Source organism: Salarias fasciatus, chromosome 7 (assembly GCF_902148845.1).
Source record: "Salarias fasciatus chromosome 7, fSalaFa1.1, whole genome shotgun sequence".
Taxonomy (NCBI): domain Eukaryota; kingdom Metazoa; phylum Chordata; class Actinopteri; order Blenniiformes; family Blenniidae; genus Salarias; species Salarias fasciatus.
In genome coordinates, this window is record NC_043751.1 from 261513 (window position 1) to 285999 (window position 24487).

Here is a 24487-nt window from a genome sequence, read left to right on the forward strand (position 1 = left end):
AAAGTAAGAGGTAGAGACAATAAAACCAAACCCAAAGGCGTCTGCAGGACGGCGACTCGGCCACACAGCCGGCTTCGGAAGAGAGATGTGTGTTTTTGACCTCTGGGCTTGGAGATCCATCAGAAGTCACCTGGGTGGGGGGGGGTAATGCAGTGAACGCTACGACCGAGGAAAGATGCACAACAGTAAGGCCGGCTGGAGTCCCTGTCTGCACTGGACTCAGCAGGAGCAGGAGCAGGAGCGGGGGGGGGGGGCGTCAGGCCCACTGGGACCTGGCGGTGGGACGGGGTCTGTGTTGGGGAGGGGGGCGAAGCCCCCGAGTCCACGACAACAGAACATGCTTCCGATTAACTAGAACATGCTCTGAGTATTGAAAAAATAAAATGTACACAAACGACGTGGCGCCAAACAATTTTTATACAAAATCACTACTTCCTGTCTGTGGAAGGTTTTCACATTAAGAGTATAAACGTCTCCTGGAATAAAAGAACTTCTCGCCACTCCTCCAGTTTTGTAAACATTTCAAGAAAAGAGACTTTGTGAGAGAAAGTGGAAAAAGAAGAAGCAACAGTGATGGAGACAGTTGAGCCTGGTCAGGCCCGTCAGCCGTGTCGGACCGCCGCGGGCCGCCTCCTGACGGGAGGAGGACGGCTCGGCGGATCGATCCGCGGCTCGGCGTCCGAAGCCGAACCTTCCTGAAAGCGCAGCAGGGGAGCAGACCGGCTCGCCGCCGGGGCGGAGCAGCAGAAGAAGAGCCGCCCTCCGGCTTCAGATCCGGCTCACTCGTCTGGCCAGGAGGGGGTGGATGGCCGGCGGGGGGCAGGGCGTGTAGGGAGGCGGCAGGGGCCCCGGTTTGATTCCCCGGGTCCTCATGTAGGACAGGAACTGGTCTGGGATCTCAGCCAGGACCTCTTTAGCCAGACGAGCCATGCTGAGGATGTGGTTCCCTCTGCGGTCGATGTAATCTCTGAAAGGTACGAACTGTGGGGGGGGCGTAAATGAAAGAAGAAAGGAGGACATGAGAACAAAGTAAAAGGAAAAATCCTCAGAGGCTCAGGCCTTTGTCAGACCTTTACCTGAACGATGTCTCGCTCTGCAAACCGTCCCTGGGAGGAGATCCGCTCTTCATCCCCGTCCAGCTCGATCATCTCTGAAGAACAAGAACCAAGGAGTCAGGACTCACTTTACCGCCCTTTACCACACACACACACACACACACACACTCCTACCATCGAACTCCGCTGGTCCCACTCCCACGATGATGATGGACATGGGCAGCGATGCAGCCTGGAGGAGGAGAGGAGTGAGAATGAGCGGATGAAGAAGGCGTCACTGTCTTCCTCCCCGCAGCCAGACGGACTGTGGTGGTTCTGTGGAGAACCCGGGCTCGGCGGCGAGAAAAGAACAGCGCCATTGTTAAGACACAAATCCGCCTCGCCTCTCACAAAGCCCCCGTCCAGCTGCTGCCGGGGTTTAATTTCATGCATCCACAACTTTGTCTAAACTTGCCAAAGCTGACAGCTTCAAAATTGCTTCCATTTACATCTTCCCGAGCTGCGGGTGAACCGCAGACCCACATTGCAATATTGTTTATTAAATCTCGGCGGATTGGGACGGTGGGAATACGGTCGGAGCGAGGGATGATGGATGCGGGGCTTTCAGTGCTTCATAACTCCTCGGGGTTATTAGACGGGGTCCAAATTGCTTGAGAAACAAGGGGCCACCGAGTAAATAATTACTCTCCGAGCTTACTTTACAATAAGATCACATCTTATTGTGATGGGGGGGGGGGGGGCTCTTCCACACATTAACTCTCATTAGGAAGCAGCGTTATTGCAGCTGAGCCGAGCAGAAGTGTGAGCCGCTGTCCTCTGGCTTCCCTCATCACACTGAGAGAGCACTGCGAGGTAGAGACAGCAGCTGCGCCGCTCCTCATCGTCCACATCACAAAGCTGTAGAGCGACCTGGACCTCCAGGTGTCCGCTAATGTCTCATCTGACTGTGACCTGTGTTTTCATGACAGCCGGTTTAAAAATGCTTCAGATACATCTGGTCAAGATTCCTGGACAGAAAACCGGGGGCCAAAAGGATCAGAGGGCCCCATAAACCACCAAAGACTGAGGAGCAACGGAAAGCTACAAACAACAACCCTGAAGCTGAGTGACCACAAACAGACACAGAAACTAGAGAGAGAGAGAAACCAAACAACCACAAAGAGACACAAAACAACCACAGAGACAAAACAGCCACAAAGACAGACAAAAAAACCAGAAAGAGACACAAACAGCCACAAAGAGACACAAAACAACCAGAAAGAGACAAAACAGCCACAAAGACAAAACAGCCACAAAGAGACACAAAACAACCACAGAGACAAAACAGCCACAAACAGAGACAAAAAAACCAGAAAGAGACACAAACAGCCACAAAGAGACACAAAACAGCCACAAAGAGACGAAACAGCCACAAAGAGACACAAAACAACCACAAAGAGACACAAAACAACCACAAAGACAGACAAAAGAACCACAGAGAGACAAAACAGCCACAAAGACACACAAAACAACCACAGACACAAAACAGCCACAAAGAGACACAAAACAACCACAAAGAGGCACAAAACAGCCACAAAGAGACACAAAACAGCCACAAAGACACAAAACAACCAGAAAGAAACACAAAACAGCCACAAAGAGACACAAAACAACCAGAAAGAGACACAAAACAGCCACAAAGAGACACAAAACAACCACAGAGACAAAACAGCCACAAACAGAGACAAAAAAACCAGAAAGAGACACAAAACAACCAGAAAGAGACACAAAACAGCCACAAAGAGACACAAAACAACCACAGAGAGACAAAACAGCCACAAACAGAGACAAAAAAACCAGAAAGAGACACAAAACAACCACAAAGAGACACAAAACAGCCACAAAGAGACACAAAACAGCCACAAAGACACAAAACAACCAGAAAGAAACACAAAACAGCCACAAAGAGACACAAAACAACCACAGAGAGACAAAACAGCCACAAACAGAGACAAAAAAAACCAGAAAAAGACACAAAACAACCACAAAGAAACACAAAACAGTCACAAAGAGACAAAACAGCCACAAAGAGACACAAAACAGCCACAAAGAGACACAAAACAACCACAAAGAGATACAAAACAGCCACAAAGAGACACAAAACAGCCAAAAAAGAGACACAAAACAACCACAAAGAGAAACAAAACAGCCACAAAGAGACACAAAACAACTACAAAGAGACACAAAACAGCCACAGAGAGACAAAACAGCCACAAAGAGACACAAAACAGCCACAAAGAGACACAAACCACAAAGAGACACAAAACAGCCACAAAGAAACACAAAACAACCACAAAGAGATACAAAACAGCCACAAAGAGACACAAAACAGCCACAAAGAGACACAAAACAACCACAAAGAGACACAAAACAACCACAAAGAGACACAAAACAACTACAAAGAGACACAAAACAGCCACAGAGAGACAAAACAGCCACAAAGAGACACAAAACAGCCACAAAGAGACACAAACCACAAAGAGACACAAAACAGCCACAAAGAGACACAAAACAGCCGCAAAGAAACACAAAACAACCACAAAGAGATACAAAACAGCCACAAAGAGACACAAAACAGCCACAAAGAGACACAAAACAACCACAAAGAGAAACAAAACAGCCACAAAGAGACACAAAACAACTACAAAGAGACACAAAACAGCCACAGAGAGACAAAACAGCCACAAAGAAACACAAAACAGCCACAAAGAGAGACAAAACAGCCACAAAGAGAGAAAACAGCCATGAACAGACACGAAACAGCCACAAAGAGACTAAACAACCACAAAGACACAAAACAGCCACAAAGAGAGACAAAACAACCAGTAAGAGAAAAAACAGCCACAAAGAGACACAAAACAAATACAAAGAGAGACAAAACAGCCACAAAGAGACCCACAACAACTACGAAGAGACACAAAACAGCCACAAAGAGACACAAAACGACCACAGAGAGACACAGAACAGCCACAAAGAGAAGAAAAACAACCACAAAGAGACGCAAAACAGCCACAAAGAGACACAAAACAACCACAAAGAGATGCAAAACAGCCACAGAGAGAGAAAAACAGCCACAAAGAGACATAAAATAGCCACATAGAGACACAACACAACCACAAAGAGACACAGAACTAACAATAAGAGAAAGAAAACTAAGAAAACAGACACACAACAACCACAAAGAGGGAAAAAAACAAACAATAAGAGAATAAAACAGACAAAAGAGACACAAAACAACCCAAAGCTGACCCAAATGAGACGTGAGAACACGACTATGTGCTTTCAGACTGACGGCGGAGTGGTGTGTGGTGAGAGTGCTGGGCGGTACGCTACATTGACGATGGACTCCTTGGTCTGCGCCATGTCTGTGATGACTCCGTCAGAGATGATGAGCAGGATGAAGTACTGCGAGCCGTCCGTCACCGCCGAGGCGTATCTGGCACGAAGAGAGGCCGGGTCAGAGGTCACACGCTGCACACAGCACACGCCTCCCAGTCCTGCGCCCGTTTGATCATTCCAGCATCAAAGCTGTTTGTCATCTTCACACATGTTTATTCATCAGCTCACCACTGAATAATCCATCTGCCTGGGGGAGCATATTTATAAAATTTAATAGGTGTACAAGATTAATGTTGTGCAGCAGTAATCATCTGCTTCACACTGAAATATGAATGAAGATGAATTATGCTGAAAAGTTAAATGACAGTATGTGTTATTTAGGTTCAGACACGCTACCGAGTACTGTGTCAGTCAGTTCCATCGTTCAAAAAGTATCAAGAAGAGAAACAGAAAAACATCTGTCAGGTAAATGAGAACATCTGCTCTCCATGTCCAGATGTGACTGATGATCTGGGTCTCCTCCTGCTGTTGCTCAGCTCTGCTTTTAGCACACCGTTAGCCGTTTTTTTTTTTTTGTTGTTGTTGTTGTTTCCAGTTTCGTTTCTGTCACACTCTGAACTCTCTCAGCTGCTCTGTTTCTGTTTTCTACTTTTATCTTTCAGTCACAGAGGTTTGTTCCGTGGTAAAGTAGCAGCATTCTGCTGTCATACAGTGACATCTAGTGGTCACAGGTGGTATATTTTTAGTCACATGAGCTAACAATGAAAGAAAATGCAGCTTAGAGTCCAGAAAACATTTCAGAATGAGCAGGAAAATGATTTCTTAAGACGTTAGCTGACTGTGCGTCACATTACGTCAACATCTCCATCCAGGTTTATGAGAAAAGGTCTCGGAGTTGTTTATTAACTCTGTGTGTGTGTGTGTGTGTGTGTGTGTGTGTGTGTGTGTGTGTGTGTGTGTGTGTGTGTGTGCGTGCGTGCGGGAACGTCACATGTGACTTCTTTCAGTCCGATACTCAGTGGCAGAACAATGCAGCTATTTTCAGGTTGAGTGGGTGGACACACACACACACACACACACACACACACAGACACACAAACGGGATTTGAAAGGTGGTGGAAGTGCTCGTCTCAGTCCGTGAGGAGAGACGATGTGGCGATGGAGGGAGTGTCAGGTGGAAAAGTCAAACTCTAAACTTTCCTCGGTGAAAGCTGGGAAAGCAGCTTTCATGTTCTGGAGTTAAGGTTCGGCGCAGCGGAGCTTCTGTGAAAACGCAGCGGCAAGAAGAGGAAGCTGGTGTTTCTGAGGCACCGTCATGGACGAGACCCGATCATGAGCTTGTTTTCAGTTTTAATAATAAATCAAGTTGTTCGTGGCGCTGCAGCTCCTCATCGTCTGGTTCAAGCTCAGAACGACACACTCCATCTTCCTCTCAGGTGGGGAAGCAATTAGCACATTTCTTCCAATCTCCTTCCTTCGCTTCGCATGATCGCTGTGCAGCAGCTGTGACACACACACACACACACACACACACACACAAACTCACTCACACACACACACACACACACACACACACACACACACACACACACACAAACTCACTCACACACACACACGCACACACACGGCCTCATCTGCAAACCCAGCAAAGCTGAAAATATTCCAGTAAGTTTTACCTGCTGGCCTGGCAGCAGCGGCGCCGGGCACAGTGACATGTGCACGTGTGGGCGCACGTGTGGCGTGATTACAGAGTACCTACCTGGCCACATGGTTAATTACAGGAGAGAAGTGTGTGGGTCCGTAGAGCCGCACAGACTTCAGGCTCTGGTAATAAGCCTCCATCACTCCCTCGATGCCGTTACAGTACGGGTTCTGCGGGTTCCCGTTCTGGAGAGAGGGGAAGGACAGCAGGCAGTTACAGATAAACCACACACACACACACACACACACACGCACACCCTAACCCTAACCCACTGCTGAATGTGGAGCAGCAGAACATCTCATATAAATGTCTCCAGACGTCTCTCGCTGCCGTTGCCATGCAGCAGACGAACCAGCAAAGGTGACGGTTGACGTGAAAACGCTCCTCCTCCCTTCACCGCCTTGCTCAGGGACACTCAGGAGAGGGTACATCAGCTCCTTCTTACTTATTTTAACCCTTCTATTCGACAGATCCTTTGTTATTCGTCCACATTTCATCCGGCTCTTTTATCGAGGTCTGTGTGAGTGCGGAGGAAGCAGGAGTTCCTGGAGGAAACAAACGCTGGAACTGAAACTGACAGAGGCGTCCACCGCGGCGTGGCCCTCTGATCGACTTCTGATCAGAGCAACGAAAAACGTCAACCCAATGTGACTGGCAGTAATTGATCGCCTCCTGTTTTCTTTTCCTTTAAAGTTGATGGATGGACGTTTTAGAGGGGCCGCTTCATTCAGAGCCCCGGAGACACCAATCCTTTCCTCTGAAGTTTTTTCTGTCCGTCATACGATCCGCTATGTAGGTCAGAAAAATCGCATCAAGTTTAACAAGTTTTAACAACTCTGGATGAATGACGGTCCGACATCATGGCAGCACCTGAAAGCTCGGCGCTCAGACAGGAAGCCATGGTTTCACTCTTCAGACGTGATCAGAAAGCCTGCTCAATGAAGCTGACTGTGGATAAACTTCGTGCTCCATGAAGGCTCCTGCTGCCTGTTTCCACGTCAGTCGGGCTGTAGAAGAGGAGCACAGCGTCGTCTCTTAACCTGCTGGTACAGAATGAGTGAGTAGTGTGTTTCCATCAACGCCTGCAGCTGTGCCCAGATGTTTCACTGGTCCTGTCACCAATCTGTCAACTTTTATTTCCATGCTTTCGTTACATTTATGGTCACGACTGAGCCTTTGGTTGATTTAGCGACGTTCTGGAAAAGAGACTTTCGCAGCTGGAAGCTTCTGAGTTCCCAGCTGGAGATTTCCTCATAAGTGCTTTCCTTTGTCCGTACGTGCCCATGTCTGCCCTCTGACCTCTGACCTCTGGGTTCTGCCTGGGTTTGTTTCCTCTGTGTTCGACCTCTCGGACTGATAAAACCCCGGGAGGCTGGAGTCCGCTGCGTTGGGCTCCCTCTTGGAGGTAATCACTCAGCGTTTGATGCAAAGTGCTGAGGAGACCACAGAGTAAATTAAAAGATTAGCCTTTAATTCTCCGGAGTCCTGGTGCTGCTGTGCTTTTAATCCTTCGATTCGTCCTCGTGTTGCTGTGCGATCACGCAGCCTCAGCCCTCTCGGAGTTTGGTCATTAAAACACCAACAGTTAGTCAACACAAAACGTCAGCCGGCTAATATTTGTGAAAAATGTCCTCAATCTATTCAACATTAGGTTTCTGCAGCATTAGCATCCAAGTTAAATTTACACTCTGATACTCTGAGAGGGAAGAGGAGCAGCGTCATCCCGAAGCAGAAAACACTGCTGCAGATTTTATCCTGCTTTATGAAGAACAGGTGGCTCCAAGCCATCCACAAATTATTTTCCAAATGGACATGTCTTGGAAGCCGATTGCAGAGTAACAGGATTACAAGCAAGCCCACTGAAACGGATTGAAAATGGTCACCTGGGGGCCCGAACTCCACGATGCTCCTGAGTTCTCCAGAGCACTACCCGGCATAAGAGGGTCGGAGGCAGCGAGGGCCAGCGAACACAACCTCACATTACACTGCTGCCGATACTTCAGGCTGACACTAATTCCTCTTGGTGGGTAATATCCTGAGGTGGTCTGACAGGAGTCCTTCCACTGATGCTCCTGCAGTCTCTTTTTGTTTACTGATGCTGAACCAAAGCTGGATGAGAGCCTGTGTTTTCCTCACAACGCTCCGGAGTCGACGGCTGACTGTGTTTACTACATGAAAGGAAGCCACCAAACAGAAACCGTACAGCGCACGGAGAGCTTTCTCATTATCTCTGGAACAGACGATCTTGACGGACCCTGCGGGGTTTCCCTCCAGCCGTGGAGGGGGCCGACACACACTGCTGTCCTCGGAAATGGAGCTTGTACAATGGTGTTGGGTTGAAGGTTGGCTCTGCTGCTGCAGTCTTCTTTAAGATCTGGTTCAGGCAAATCCTGAAGTGAGGCTCAAACAGAGCAGATCCTGTAGGACCAGACAGGAAAAGACTCCCTGGGTAGTCCTGGACCAGGCTCAGGCTGCCCCAAACAGAGAGGACTGCTGCAGGTTTTTTTCCACATCTACTGATGCTCGAGTATGAAGTCACTTTCATCAGTCACCTGTTAGCTTAGCCACCTTCATCAGTGAGCTGTTAGCTAAGCCACCAGCGTTAGCTCTGGCCATGTGACTTTGTGTGTTGCTCCTGTTGGTCAGTGTTGGTGCCAGGACCAACACATCTCAGCCCAGGACCAGTCCTGAAACATCTCGATGTTTTTATACGGTCAGGATCGGTCCAGATCTGGTCCAGGAACAATAAGTCCTCTCTGCTGACATCTCAAACAGAACGGATCAGGACAGCTGATTGGGACTGCAGCTCAGGTGGGAGAGTACAGTAAGTCATCTCCCAGTCTCTGGGTTGATGGTTTGATTTCCTTGTGTGGAAAAGCTCTACTCCTGGCATGGCAACTGACCTTTCTGAACGAACAGCATCCATCAGTTCTACAGTTTAGGCTTACTCATTTTTAATCCAACGTTCACAAATGGAAAAAAAAAATCTCATTTGTGTCCAACAGCACTTGTTTGCACAAACTCAGGTTTTAATCTGGTGTCACTTTATATCCAGAATATACCTTCACACTCAGACGCTGCCAAATGCTGGCATGGTCAAAATCAGAGGTGTGAAGCAGGTTGTAGCTGCTTCATGTTGGCCCTGCCAGGCCTGTGTGTGTTCTGCAGCATTTCTCTTCACTCTTGTGGACCTTTTTGTGTATTTCGGAGTGTTTCTGTGAGCTGAAATCGACCCGATCGCCAGTTAAGGAGTGAAGTGAAGCCTGCTTTGGTTAGGCTTCAAACATCTATCGCACAGCGTTGACAAGACAAATAAATAGATGTAACTCTCTTCTCTTCATAGAAAACACACGTCACAATTCAGTTCTTCAGGTACAGCACAGTACCTTTAAACATGTTTTACCCTGCATCGACATCACGTGCTTACACATAAACAGTATTCATACAGTAAGACTTTGGAAATAAGTAATAAATCCAATATATTGAACCTTTTCACATTGTTCTGCTCTAATTTCAACATTTCATACCGTGCAGCGTTAGAATTTGCAGTGATGATCACGCCTTCTCTTTAATTTGGAACAAACCCAGCCCTTCCACAGCAGCCCGCGGTGTGTTTGTGTTCAGTGCTGATGATCGGATCAGTGTGTGACGACGTGCACAACCTCACCAAGGATCCTGAGAGGCTGCAGAGCCGCACTTCATTTCCTTTCTATTACTTCCTTCAGCACTCCGAGAAAGCTTTTAGCAATGAAAACACACACTGCCACCTTCTTTTAGCAGCCCTCTGTCATGTTGAGCATTAATCCTGTAATTTGCTGCCATTTCGGTGGAGACCTTGCAGAAAGTGGCGTTTGAGGGATAAATGAATATGCAGATGTTTGACAGAGAGGTGTCTGCACCGAGAGCTGCTCTGAAAGGATGGAGTTGTGTGTGTGTGTGTGTGTGTGTGTGTGTGTGTGTGTGTGTGTGTGTGTGTGTGTGTTGGGCCTCCTCACCAGGGCGAACTCATGCGAGACGCGTCCGTCCGGCGGCAGCTTGGCGCCGAAGCCCAGTGCGGGGAACATCTTGTCGCTGTCGTAGTCCTGGATGATCTCGCCGACGGCCCGCAGCGCCATGGCGTAGTCGTTCAGCTGGTACGGACTCATGTAGTGCAGCGAGGTGGGCTGCGACGGGTTCCCTGCGACCGACCGGGAAACAGCGTTAACACACACTGGAAGTAGCTGCTGTGACCGTCCAGAGAGACAGCGGCTGTGTGTCGTCCTCAGGACAGGTGGAGGCGACGCAGCAGGACGGCTGCTCAGGACAGACTGGACGCTGCAGTCCCTCCATCAACACCCTGACACAAGCTCCACCCAGAGGCTCAGTCAGGATTCAGTTCACTACTGCTGAGTCACACACACACACACGCACACACACACACACACACACACACACGCACACACACACACACACACACACACAGCTGAGAGCTTTTTTCAGGGGAACCTCACGTGTATTTTCTGCCTTTGAATATGTGGAATGTGTTTTATTTATAGGCTCAAATATAATGTTCAAACCGTCCAACCAGCCTAAATCTCCCTCTCTGCAGAAAATGCATGTTAAAACCATAAAAACTGGATTTGCATAATAAAGAACAACATCGTTCATTCTTCTAATGCATATGATTAGATCACGTTGTTTGTTATACATTCTACCAAAAGAATTACAAAAAAAAAAAAAAAACAATGTTAAAGGCGATTTGACCCATCCAAGATGGCGATTTGAAACCCGGAGTCGTGCCCACCTCGGGGTGCCGGGCGGGGCAGCAGTGTCACGGCCGCCTGCGCCGGCGGGTTGATTCACCTGTGACCTTTTCACGGCGGCCTGGGGTCAAAGCCTTTTTTTAATAATTCCAGTAGAAACAGACGGTGTCCTCCGTGGAGTTTTGATGATGTTTTGTCCGATCAAGCAGGTAAACATGCGGGCCTGGACTTCCTCATGCACATTCACGAGAAGCAGAGCTTTGAAGTGCCGCCCCTCGACCAATCAGGATAGAGCCTCAGGGGCTCTTCTGATTGGTCAAAGATACCTGGAGCTGTCGAGATTCCTTTTCAGCTCAGAACAGAGACAGATGGAAACGCTGCGCCCTCGCGGTAGTGCAATTATGCTACACTCCTAAAGGATTATCAATGGATACTCTAACATTTAATCCAAAGAAAACACAGAAACATTGGCACTGACTAGCAAAATCCTGCCTACAGCAGCTTTAAATCTACTCTCCTTCAGGCAGCCGACTTGCTTGGGTTTAGATTGACGCAGCGTGAGGAAAACAGGATCATTGCTGACAGTTTCCGTCTATCCCCGGAAATAATTTCTACCCCCGTATAACTCAGGGAAGAAGTGAGGTAGCCCTGTGAAACTCTCCAATATCATCAGTCTTAAACAGACACGATCACAAAATACATTTCTATGCAGATTTTTGCAGGCTGAATATGGAAAGCAATATACAAAATGGATCGGTGATGATATTATTCTTATTCTTATCATTATTATTATTATCAGTGGGCTGATGATCTTTAAAAGAAGCTTTCAAACTTTGTCTAATAAAAAAAAAAAGTTTTGAAGTTCGTGTTTGGATACCTCTTAGCTCTAAGTTGAGTCCTCATGTTTTTCATGGATACGTGCTTTTATTTTGAAAGTGTGGCTAGAACTTCCGGGTGATCGTAAATAGCAGTAGGAGGCTAATCTAAGAAAAATGATCCCAACCATCTCAACCATGCCGAGCAGCCATTCCGGGTGAAACTGACTGAGTTCGGTTTGGCCCACAGCGGCCCTCACAGGCGGACCGGCCACCTGCTGGGAACCCCCCATACATGTAAGAAACCAAACTTTATTCTCCAGATGGGGAACGTCTGTGTCAGCAGCACAAGCTGACAGCTGCGTTTGACCAGGTCATGGTGACTGAAGTGTGTTTGTGTCGTCCTCAGCTCTCCGGAGAAGCTGCTCGGGGCTCCCTTCACCGAGGCCGTCGACGTCTGGGCGCAGCGCCGATGCTGCTCGGGACTCGTCTGCTGGACGGCTGAGGATCATATTTCTTTCTGATACAGATCATCCAATGCAACACTGTTTTCCCCACAGTTAAAACTCATCGTATCAGTTCTTGGCATGACCCCGGACATCGTGCTGAACCTCGGATATCACACAGAGAAGTGTTTAAGATCACATCTGCTCCGGGGATGATCAGAACTTGGTCTCTGAAGGTAAAATTCTCTCTGAACGCTGTTGGATCAGAGGAGATTGTAGTTTTCTTCAACCTACCATCATCTACACCTCAGCTGAATGAAATGTTTCCTCCCTTCAGTCAACACGAGTCCAAGTGTGATCCAAACGAGCCCCATCAGATCTCTGAGGGATCTTCTGAAGGTGAGTGATGCAGCCTGGAAAACGCCTGTTTTTAAGGTCTGAATGTCTTTTCTGACCTCTGCTTGTTTTCTTCTGTACCTGAAGGGTCCTGAGGACGCCCCGGCTGAGCAGGAGGACCGGGCCAGCTTCGGGGACCTCCTCACCAGGATGCTGAGCGGATCGCTCCCCCTGACATCCTGGACCACCCGCTCCTGACGCTCAGCCATCCGAGCAGCCGCCATGACAGCTAGGAAGAGTCTGTCAGACGTCTGCTGCTTCACGGCTGCAGACAGACGAAGCTGCTGGACTCAGTGACTGACTGGCTGCTCCAGTGAGCAGAGGTCCAGCAGCTGATGAGGAGCTGCTCCGGAGAGGAGGAGGAGGAGGAAGACGCCAAGAAGAACAAATGTTTGCAAAGCTTCTCTCAGTCTGATTGAGAACATTTAGAGGAAACATGAAGATAAATATTGAAGAGGAGAAAATTCCGAGAAAGAGAAAGGAGGAGCGAAGCGGCAGGAAGCGCAGCAGGAAGCGCTGAGCTGCAGGAGGAGGAGCGCTGCTGTTACTGACCACAGAGCAACTCCTGCATGTTTGACTTTGAAGAGGACAGTTCAGTGAAGCTCCAGCTCCCTCCGTTTGGGACGGGTTCTCTCTCTATGGCTCCTCACACTCTGATGAGTCCAGCTTGAACTTTGACCTCAGTCAGTGTGTTTCCAGGCTGAAGCAGGGTTCTAATGATGGACCCTCATGATTCCAGACCAGGATGTGTGGCTCGTCATTAGATCAACATGTTTTCTGGCCTGAAGTGACTCACATATTAAGATATATTGGTGCTTTGACCTTTGACCTCTAGGTGTCTCTGTATGACAGCAGAAAGCTGCTGCAGCCACAGAAAATCCTCCGTTACTGCTGTGTTTCACACAGGAAGATACACAGAAAGATCTGAAGTAAACAGGAAAAACTCTGCAGCAGAAAACCAAAACAGCAGAACGGTCTGAGCCTCACTTCCTGCTATTTCTTTATTTCTTCGTTGTGTTCCATTCTGATTTACAGCCTGCTCTTGTTTTATCTCAGCTGGTCAGTTTCTCTGCAGGTAACACTGCAGTTCTGAGAAGCTGCTTCCGCCACACGACACGCACTTACTGGATAGAATATAAACTAGATCCAGACCGATACGGTTCTTTCAGGGCGGATACTGATTATCAGGAACCAGGAGGGTGATCGCTGATATTTACAGCTCATATTCATTTACAGTAAAAGTGAAAATATTGATGTCAAAACTTTGAATATTACAGAGCCTCCTGGGCTTCTGTAGCTACTTCCTGTTTGTATTTTTTTTTTTTTTTTGCAAAGTTCAACTAACATTTAGGCATTACTGGCATTAGCAATACAACAGTCAAGTCACAGACAGCCAACAAAAGGAAGATAATGACAATAATAACAAGTTGAAATCAAAAACCAAAAAAAAAATAGAAAAGAAACCACAGCTGGGGCATTATACTAAGTTGAACTCTGGGAAGAAATCTTCACAACAATATGATTGTTTTTCATCAATTAGTTTCAAGGATTTGGCAAAAATGTTGAGCTCATTCCTCCAATGCATAACTGCGGGTTTGGTTTTAAAAAATCTGCATTTATGAACAAAGTGTTTGCACAAGATTAATAAATTATTTACGCCATTATCTGTCTTTTTATCTTTCAAATTAATTACAAATTTCACTTCTTAAATGTTAAAACAGGTATCTATAGTAAAGAGTAAAGCCAAGTCTTAAAGTTTTGCCAAAAACCTTGAACTATATGACGAAAGAAAAAAATGTTCCAAATCTTCACTTTCAGTGTCACAGAACTTACAATTGTCAGCATCCATTTTAAACTTAGAAAACTAGAAAATTCTTTTGTGGGGTAAATATTTTTTAGGATTTTAAATTGAATTTCTTTTGCCTTAAACAGAACTGGGAAAGGAGATAAATTCTTATTATCTTTATTATTTCTTCTTTTTTGAATTCTCTTAGAATATACTGTCTTTTAGCTGGTTTAGGAAAACAGGTATTCAGCTAAGAATTTCTTAAACATTTTTTGGTAAATTTGAAAGAACAAAAATCTTCACCATCTATTAATAGTTGTCTCATTTTGGGGGAAAACTTTGAGTGATGTATATCCTGTTCAACCAGAGATTTAAGTGGTATCGACAACACCTCTACAACCATTATAAACAAGAGGGGAGAGCTTCCATAACCTTGTCGAATGCCTCTTTTTATGTCAAATCTGCTGCAAGTACCATGACCCAAGGAAACTGAGCTATTTATATCACAGTATAACTAGAGCTGGATGACAAATCAAATTAATTCCATTGTATTTTTTCAATCGATGTGAAAAAAATTAAATCTAAACATCGAATTTTCTGTCCCTCCGCTATTTTTACCCGGTGCATGTAATACACACAGTCACCATACCAGGAGGACTGGCGCTGTAGCACAGACTACAGTCAATGTTCTCTTACCAATAAGCAATAGATGAAGAACACACAAACAGATACGACAGGGATAGCATGAGAGATGGAGGCAGAGAAAGGAGAAGAAAACGAGGACGATACTGTGCAATAAAAGGGTACCGTGACCTCAGTATGGACTTGGTTTGGATATGCGAGGTCAGACACGGAGCAGGCCGACTAAAAGGGGCGTGCTTACAGCTATCACTTTGCAATGTTTGTAAAAAATTAATAATGCTGGGAGTTAAATGAAAAAGTGACAACATGCTTAGGAATTGATATTGCTAGAATAAAAATAAAAACAAGGAATGATTTAAAAAATGTACCCGAGTAGTGCTTTTTATAAATTGAGAATGTGTAATTTATGTCACAAAAGACTTGGTGAGTTACTCTGATGTGATTTGTGGACTCTCTTTGTTTTCATTGACAGAGAACGCGATGAAGGACAACCGTACTGACCGTGCCATTGGAGGATGCAAAAAAGTGGTCAGTGCACACTCCTTCAGCTGGAAAAAGCGAAAAGACATGGCAGGGGTTCAGGCCGACCTTGGGCCGCCTTCTCACCAGCTCATCTCTGAGTCTCCAACATGCTGGGCCTCTCCACAACAAATGATTGACAGAATACTCCAACAAGAGAAGGTCATTGGACAGGTACTGGGATCAGACAAGAAAACAAGACATCTTGTCCCCACATGGCAAGATGATGGCGTGCTGGAGTCTGTCAATAAAGCCATAAAACCACTGCACACTTTTACTGATGCGTTGTCAGGAGAAACACGTGTCAGCAGTGCTCCACTTATTCAACAACAGCTGGCTTACGTCTGGGGAGGGAGAGACTGAACTCACACAAAAATCCAGAGTAGCATACTGGAATATCTGAACAGCAGATCCAGTGATCCGGCTACAGAGGAACTCCTTGACATGGCGTCCCTTGTCAACCCCCGATTCCGAACAACATACAGATCACATGACAAGGTGGACAGATTAAAGGACTGTCACAGACTTATCTCTGTTAGCTGACAGGCAGACCCAAGGACCATGCAGAGCTCAGCAGAGAGGAAGGAGAATCCTCAAGTTGGACAAGAAACTCTGGCCCAAGGTGATACTCAGCCAGTGCTAAAGAAGAAAGAAACTTTGGGGCGTTTCTTCCAAAAGTCATGTGCTACTGTCCAGATGTGTGAGGAAGGCGAAGTCAGAGCTGAGCTGTCAGCTTACTGGTTGTTCCCTGACATACATACATTGACCCACTTCAGTGGTGGAAAATGCATGTCGCAAACTTCCCAAGACTGAGTGTGTTGGCTCGGAAATACCTCTCCATTCCTGCAACAAGCATAGTGCGCTGCGGAAGGATATACCGGCGCACAGCGGCTGAGTCTACTGCTGTGCTCCGGTATATCCTTCTGCGGAGCACTGCACATGTGCAGATTTGTGTGGATCAAAACATTATTTTAACGGATTGAAAAGAAAACACGTCTTTTAAAATGTTTCATAACCATTCGGATTTACTTCACATGCTAATACGCCGTCCCCTGGACCACTGGAAGGAGGATTTTGTCCACTTTCTCAGTCTGGCTCTGTCTCCTCTTCACCTGCCCTAGTTGAGCTAAGCTAACTACGATGCTAACAGCTGTTAGCCAGGCACTGGAGGAACAGACACAAAAAAGTATTTATGAGCTTATCTCACTCTGTAAATGATCGGGATAGGGCGTGGGTCCAAAATCTTCGGAGTGTTCCTTTAAATTGTCCAGTTGACGTTTATCTTGACCAGATTTAGGAATAAGTGTAATCAACCCTTGTTTCATACTTGTTGTAAGTTCTTTATTTATACATTCTGTTAAAACTTTAAATAATATTTCTCTCACATCATTCCAGAAGAACTTGTAAAAGTTGACCGTTAGACCGTCAGTTCCAGATTTGTTTAAGGTGATTTTTTTTTTTTTTTTTTTTTTTTAATGGAAGCATCAAGTTCCTCAATCGTCAAATCTGATTCACAGAGATCATGGGATGCTTTTTTAATTTTGGGAATCAAGTGAGCTATTTTGTCAAAACAAAAAAAACAAAAAAAATCACAATTTGTATTCGAAAATTGAAAAGAATATACATTTGAGTAAGATTGAAAAATTTAATTTTCTAATAACTTTTGATTTGCACATTCTTTTCCCTCAATTAAAAGACAAGAGATGGGAGTTCTTTTATGTCCACTTTTTTTTCCAAATTGAAAAATATGAAGTTTTTTTCTCCTTCCTCAATGCATTTTACACGAGATCTTACAAAAACACCCTGTGCTCGATTAACACATAACTGATCTAATTTATCTGTAAGTCCATAAGTCTGTTTTTTTTATTTCTTGTAGAAGATTACTTTCATACTCTTTTTGTTTCCGTTTTAAATTCTTACTAAACTGGACACTATACTCTCTCATCTTGAATTTAATGAATTCCCACTTATTTATATATCCTACAATGGCTTAACCATTTACCACCTTGGTAACGATGTCTCTAACTATCTTAAAATACTCTTCATTTTGAAGCAGACTGGTATTAAACGTCCAGTAACTCCTTTTGTTTATTTTCCTGGTAGCGGGTTCTAAGTGTAACTCAGTAAAGCAGTGATCTGAAGGAGGAGCTATCCATATTGTTGTTTTTGAGGGAAGATGTAAAATGATATCACTCCCTAATCAATAGTCAATTCTAGATTTGCATGTACCGTTTGGATTAAACCATGAAAAACTAAGAACTCCTGGGTGCATTGCTCTCCAAATATCCGTTAGATTATTGATAGCAATGAAGTCATTCATTATAAGATCATTTTGAGATCTACCAACTCTTGGGGGCCATCTATCGCTCCATTCGTCTGGAGTCACGTTCCAGTGACAGTCAGTGGGGTAATTACACGTCAGACCTACAATAATATTTGTGACATCTTCTAGCATTGTTCTCTTGAGACTGTCAATGTTAAATCCATACACATTTAACATCAAGAGAAGCAGACCTCCAGTTTCTGTCACCACGGCCAGCCAGCGTCCCTCTGCATCAGTCCCATGGGTCAAGATTTCTCCAGGAAAGATTTTGAAGCAAATAGCCACACCACCAGATCTCGCAGTGCCATGGCTAAACAGGACTTTATGGCCCCATTGAGTCGTCCAAAAAGTTACGTCTGCATCCAAGGAGAGAGTCTCTTGTAGAAAAATACAGTTAGAGTTTTGCCCTTTAAAAAACAAAAACAGAGCTTTTCTTTTAACATCTTTCATGCCCCAAAAATTTAAAGAACCAAATGAAAGTTTAATAATAAACATGACCTGCCAAGTACCAGAAGCACAGATAAAGAATAAAGAACACTAGAACTAAAGTTTTGTGTGTAACGCTCTTTACTGAACTAGGGATGCAGGAGTGAGCATTTTGTCCAAAAAAAAAAAAGTCAGAGCTCGACCAAGCCCCAGACTATTTCAGTCAGCCATAAGCAGATCCTCGGTATTATTATTCCACCAGTCATCAGCATTAAAAAAACAAAACAAAAAACAGTGAATAGCTGCTTTAAAGTCAAACTGAGGGTTTAAATCAAAGTAAGCAGGAAATACCATAAGCATCAAGGATAAGCTTTTTCCCCGTTGATGATTGCGTATCCTTCTCTCAGATACGCTCTCTTGCCTTGGCGTCTGGCTTCGTCCACTTGTGGCCACAGCTTCTCTCTTGCCGCCCGGTCTTATTTGGAGAAGTCTTGTTTCTCTCTGCACACTGGAGCCTCTCTGGACATGCTCCACACCTCCACCCATATCGTTCGCCTGGCAAACTGCAGGACAATGGGCGTCTGATTCCCAGACGGTGAACTGTATCCACTTCAAGGCGGAGCTGGTCAGCAGACATGGGTACCACTCAGGTAAGGATGCCAATAGTGACCTCTGGAATTTTCTCGTTTTCTTTCTCTGGTAACCTCATAAGCCTGAGGTTCCATCTCCTCTGATATCCGGGAGCGTCCAGTACCTTTTCCTTCAGGGATTTATTTTCTGCGGTTCAAGCTCAGCTTGTCTTTGGAGCCTAGCAACGCTATCTTTGTTTGTGTCTGCAGACTGCTTGACGATGTCCATTTTCTCTTCAATGTCCTTAAGTTTACTTTCCAGGGCTCCATCTCTCCGTGTCTGAGAGCCGTAGTTATGGTCGAAGAAGCTAGCTTGCCCGAGATGAGCTATTTTTGAAGTTTTTCAGCTCACAATACTGGAGATGAAACGTCTCCAAAAGTTAAAAAGCTTGTCGAAAAGTTTCCGAGTTACTTCTGTTATTTTGTGGGTTGGTCGATTTGCGTTAAAATCAAGTTTGGACGTGTAAAATATGAGATTCCTGTCGAACCCTGCTGGGAATACGACCGCTCACTCTGCCATCTTGTATTTTATAGGCCAACGGCGGAGTTTTCAAAGGTCTTTTTTTTTAATCAATTATTATTTGTCTTTTTCTGAGTGAGGGAAATATATTGCCTGTTAGTGTTGAAATGATTAGTGTTTGTGTTCTGTATTAGTCAGTGAAATGGTTCTCAGTTTAATTTCTTCCAGCAGCTTTGCGACTGTTGGGCTAACTGTTAGCATGTCAATGGGTTTTCCCATACAAGTTAGCATTAAGCTAGCGGGAATTTGTTTTTCATAATTCGTGTTGTGATTTGCTGCATTTCACAGCGTCTCGTCCGTGTGGAAAGCAGAATTCAGCCTTTATGTGATTTATATGAGGAGGGAATGTGTGAACCCGTTAAACACACGGTCAAAATACTGAACACACTGAACCTGAACACAGCGAGTAAACATATTGTGAACACACTGCGTGGTCTGCTGACTGTGATACACACACATACACACACACACAGTTCACTTGTAGCCTGTCTGATGTTTCCCTTCATCCCAGTAAAACGTTGATCAACCCTCTGAAAGGCTGATGAAGCTGTTGAAGATAATATTTTTCAGATTATTGTTTGAGATGAAGTGAAGTGATGACACGACACAGAATCATCCCATTTTCCTCTGACACACACACACACACACACACACACACGACTTTAACTCTCCCAGATCTGAATCGTCCTGCTAAAATGAGCAGACGGCTGGTGTGTGACTGAGCCGTGTGGCGAGCGGCTCGTCCCGGTCCTGTCATTAAATGGCTGTGGTGACAGATGTGCTGCTGTTTACCGGTGGGGCCTTCATGAAGTTTCACTGAGGGAAGGTGTGTTTAACGACGGCAGACTGGATGAGAGGAAGCATCCGGCTGAGATAACGCTCACATCATAATCCCACTTTCAGCTCATTCTGCTTCTCCTTAGTTGAATTAAGCAGCTGAAGCACCAATAAAGCAACTTAAGATGACTGATAAGGACTTTATCACCTTCTAAAGATCCGCGACGCTCCGACACGCTCGAGGGGTTCGATTAATGAGAGCGAGCTTTAAAACACTCACCGTTTGATGCTGTGAAATCGATTGCCACCGTGAAATTAATCTGAGTCCTACAGGAAAAAAAAGAGAGGCGGAGGGAGTGAAACACGTCGGGACCCTTCAGAGCAGATTATTCACAGCATGTCTGAGAGCTCTCACCCTCCTCTGATGTAGTCCAGGAAGGACAGCTCGGTGTCCACCAGGCAGGACAGCAGGGTGACCTGAAAACACACACCCTCACGTCAGCGCTCACAGATCCAGGTTCTGACTCCACTCAATCCAAATCCTGCTTTGGAGGGTGATTATGGAACAGCAGCAGACTCTGTGTTTGCAGGACTCCACTCATGTTGATTAGGTTGGTTTCTTTGTCATCTTCAGCCTCCTGCTTTCTTTGCTGTAAATAATATACTTATGTAAGAGGAGCATTTGATCATGCGCCGCCGCTCCACACGCTTGTCAGGGAGATAAAGGTTAATGTATTACGTGTTTGTAATAACAGGCTCGGTGAGTAAATGGAATTAATTTCCTGCCACTTGCCGGGTGACAGTTGCAAACTCAATTCGAGCCACAAACACGAAGCGCGTAGAGTTAAAAGGAGAGTTGATAATGTGGGAGTACGGGTGTGAAGACCGCCTGGCACGGGTTCTTTTAATTAAACGGAAGTGAGTACATGAATGCAGCGCAGCGTCCTTCTCGCTCGGAACAGAGAACGCCGCCACGTCTCTCTGATTTGCTCCAGAGCGAGGTGAGGCTGACCGGCAGGGTGAGGAGGTCGGCGGCAGCTCCTCACGCTCCGAGCCGTGTGCCACAGTGTGGAGGACCGAAGGGCCGTGTGCCTGCGCCGCGCACAAACACAAACACAAACACAAACACACACCACGCCACACACACAGCCCCCGGATTCATCTGATCATCCAGAAAACACACAGTGAGAGCACACTTTATCTAACGGAGAAGAAAGAACAAAGCTCTCAGCAGTGTGTGTGTGTGTGTGTGTGTGTGTGTGTGTGTGTGTGTGTGTGTGTGTGTGTGTCTGTGTCTGTGTGTGTGTGTGTGTGTGTGTGTGTGTGTACATTAAAATAGTCTGAACGAAAATCAATACTTCCACCACACACCTAACATTTGTTAATAAAACACACCTTTCGGGCTGAACGCGACTGGCCTGGCTCTGACGGAGGGATCAGATCGTTTACATGGAGACTACAGGCACCAAGATCATCCTCCCATCCATCCAGAGGATCAATCCCATGATGCTTTGCACTGCGACGGCCAATGGTGCTTTGAAGCCATTTGTCTCTATTAAGTAACGCAGACACAGATCTGACTGCTGGAATCGAACATGTGGACTCTGATCGGGTCATTAACGCTGTGACACCTCCTTCAGAGAGACCTGTCCTCACCTGTCCTCACCTGTCCTCACCTGTCCTCACCTGTTTGACCTCACACACTGGAATCTTGAAATAATAGATGATTAGAATCTTTCAGCACCATCATCCGTCCTCTTTACTGTTTTACTAACATTCATTCAGATTGACTCATTTTTACATAATTATCAAATATGAATAAAAGCTGCAGTGATTAAAAAGCTGGAGTCTTTCGGTGCTTTTAGTAAAATATCTGGTCTTTATGCAAAGTTTAACAATGACTGTTTTTAAGCTTGAGCCTATTTGATCATTTTAATTAGACTTCAATGCACTCAAATTCTGAAATGTGTCTTTAAGAAACTCATTCATGGTTTGAAAATCCTCCAACTTGAAAGTTGGTGAAAAGATGATGCATGATTTGGCCGAAACTCTGCAGAGACACCGGCTCCAACACGTGGGAGAAAACTGGAGAACCAGCGAAGAATGCACACCCACGCAGAGGAGGAACATGCAAACTGCACACAGAAATGAGGAGACGGAGCGGTTCTGCGGCGTGGAGCCACTGCAGGCCGATCAGACCCGTCAGGAGCAGCGATCAGCTTCGCTCCAGACTCAGCTCAGTCTGGTTCCTGGAGGGAAACGGGCTGTGAAGGGGTTTTCATGAGGTTTAACATTTGTGGGATCCTCTCAGACGGTCCTGGCACATGGGGAGCATCGATCAGAGCCAGAGCGGGCTGAAGGAACGTCCGAGGGCGGGGCCCGGCTTTTGGTTTGATGTTTTTGGCGTGGAGTCAGACGCAGCGGACGGGAATAGCGGCGGGGAAAGCTGATGTGATGCGTGTCGAAGCGTCTGAACGCGGCTGGAGCAGACAGAATCAGTCCACCGCGGGCCGAGACGAGCGCAAACAGGACGCCTTTTAAAGGATCCTGACATCCGACTTCAAAACACATCGCAGGAGATCACAAGAAACCCCGAGCGCATGTTTGGGAATAAACAGGAAGTCTGAAAGCATAAACGTAGCTGGAGGTGGAGCGGCGAAAACATGCAGAGTCTGAGTGACACTCACCGTTCCTGAGTTCAGGTACTTCTTCTTCTTCTTCCCTTTCTTCTTTGGATTTAACACCTGTGGACAAACATCAGCTTTAATCTCTGAATCCTAACTCGTGTGTCGAGTTCATGACACAAACTATCAAACAAATTCGAGTTCCCTTCACTTCACAGTCCAGCTGCGGACTGCAGCCTCCATCCCCCACAAAAATGAACGAGATGTGAAAAGTAGCGAGTCAGCAAACAGCTGAGAGCAGCAAACACAAGAAAATAAGGAGTGAAAATATCACGATGAACGATTCAAAAGAAAAACTAACGGAGGTTCTTGCAAAAAGACCTTCAGCAGGTCTCAAATCAAACCACAGGACAGAATCACTGGAACGTCCCTGCAGGCTTTCCTCTGCTCAGCAGAATCAGAATATACATTTCACACTGATGTATTCATGAGTTCTGAATCAATAGAAGCTTTCCAGAGAGCATAACGTAGGTCCTGGTTCCCAGCAGAGGAGATGGAAGCAGATCACCTGGAGGAAAGACCCAGAAAGCACTGATCCAACCAGGAGCTGGCGTTCACACCCTCACTGCGGGTCGATCTCAAAGTGAAGCCGAAGAGCGGACATCTGCGATCGGTCAAACCAGAGCTCCCCCTTCAAAGTAAAAGCCCGCAGCTTGGTGTGTGTGTCTCACCTCGTAGATGTGGAACTGTGACTGGCTCCTGCACATTTCTCTGTAGCTGGTGCTGAACTGTCCGATGAAGTCGTGGCTGGAAGAGCAAACAGAGTCAGTCAGAGCCGGAACCGTCCAATCACAGCACGGCGTTCCTCCTCCAGCTGCCCGTTCACTGGAGACGGAGGTGCAGTGTGACCATGAGCAGGATCGGGGTCAGGGTCAGGGTCAGGGCCGGGCGGAGTGGGAGGAATCCCAGAAGCCTTCCTGCTCTGCACATGTGTTCATAGACTGAGAAACTCTGTGTTGTCTCTTCCTTGGTCTGAGAATCTGTTTCTTCAGCCTCTTCATTTCTTAAACTCCACACAGAAAGTCCCAGAGCTCGTGCACTGACCCTCCGCCACCACCTGACCCCTGAAAAACCCACTCAAACCTTTTCCTCCGTCTGCATTAGTGTGGATCGGACCTGAGCAGGCTGCTGGACATGCAGTGGAAAACACACACTCCTCACCCTCCGTCTCGGTCCCAGTCGTACACCTCCACCTTGATGCTCCTGCAGGATGAAGGACAAAAAACATTAGAAAGGCAGATTTGCAGTCTCTCTGTCTGGAGAAATAACCGCCGGCCTTCAGATGAGCCTCATCTTCAGGAGAGAGCACATTTATGCACATTTATATGAAAGATATAAGAATATAAGGCTCCAACTGACGGAAACCAGAAAAACTAAAATCACAAACCACAACCAGCACTAAAGCAGGACGTCTCACTCACCTGCCCAAATTAAACTCTGTCCTGAAACCCAACTTTATAATAACACTCAGTCAAGAAACATGCATCTTGGGAGCGTGTAGTTTGACACCAGCCTCATTAAGCTGCTCGTCAGTCTCCTGGAGCAGATCAACCACAGACTGAGGTCAGAGTTTTGGAAAAAGTGGACAGTCTTTCGCTCTCTTTGGTGATGCAGCTGCTCTGTGTGGCTTTCAGTGTGTTGCATGTA

The 24487-nt window shown here is 46.1% G+C and overlaps 1 protein-coding gene across 2 annotated transcripts in view; it reads right to left on the reverse strand.

Annotated features, from left to right (window-relative positions):
* Nucleotides 1–760: 760 nt before the first annotated feature.
* The window catches only part of LOC115391444 (copine-8-like), a 62695-nt gene continuing 38968 nt past the window's right edge, over nt 761–24487 (reverse strand). Inside the window, exons 10-20 of one of the 2 annotated variants that reach the window (XM_030095709.1) lie at nt 24002–24043; nt 23512–23587; nt 22844–22900; nt 20572–20633; nt 20437–20483; nt 10131–10312; nt 6193–6320; nt 4428–4530; nt 1230–1287; nt 1077–1150; nt 761–981 (exon numbers count right to left, since the gene is read on the reverse strand). In XM_030095709.1, the coding sequence (XP_029951569.1) occupies nt 769–981; nt 1077–1150; nt 1230–1287; nt 4428–4530; nt 6193–6320; nt 10131–10312; nt 20437–20483; nt 20572–20633; nt 22844–22900; nt 23512–23587; nt 24002–24043 (1042 nt within the window). In that variant the 3' untranslated portion in view covers nt 761–768. The remainder of the gene's footprint in view (nt 982–1076; nt 1151–1229; nt 1288–4427; nt 4531–6192; nt 6321–10130; nt 10313–20436; nt 20484–20571; nt 20634–22843; nt 22901–23511; nt 23588–24001; nt 24044–24487) is intronic. The other variant, XM_030095710.1, reaches the window with a different exon arrangement.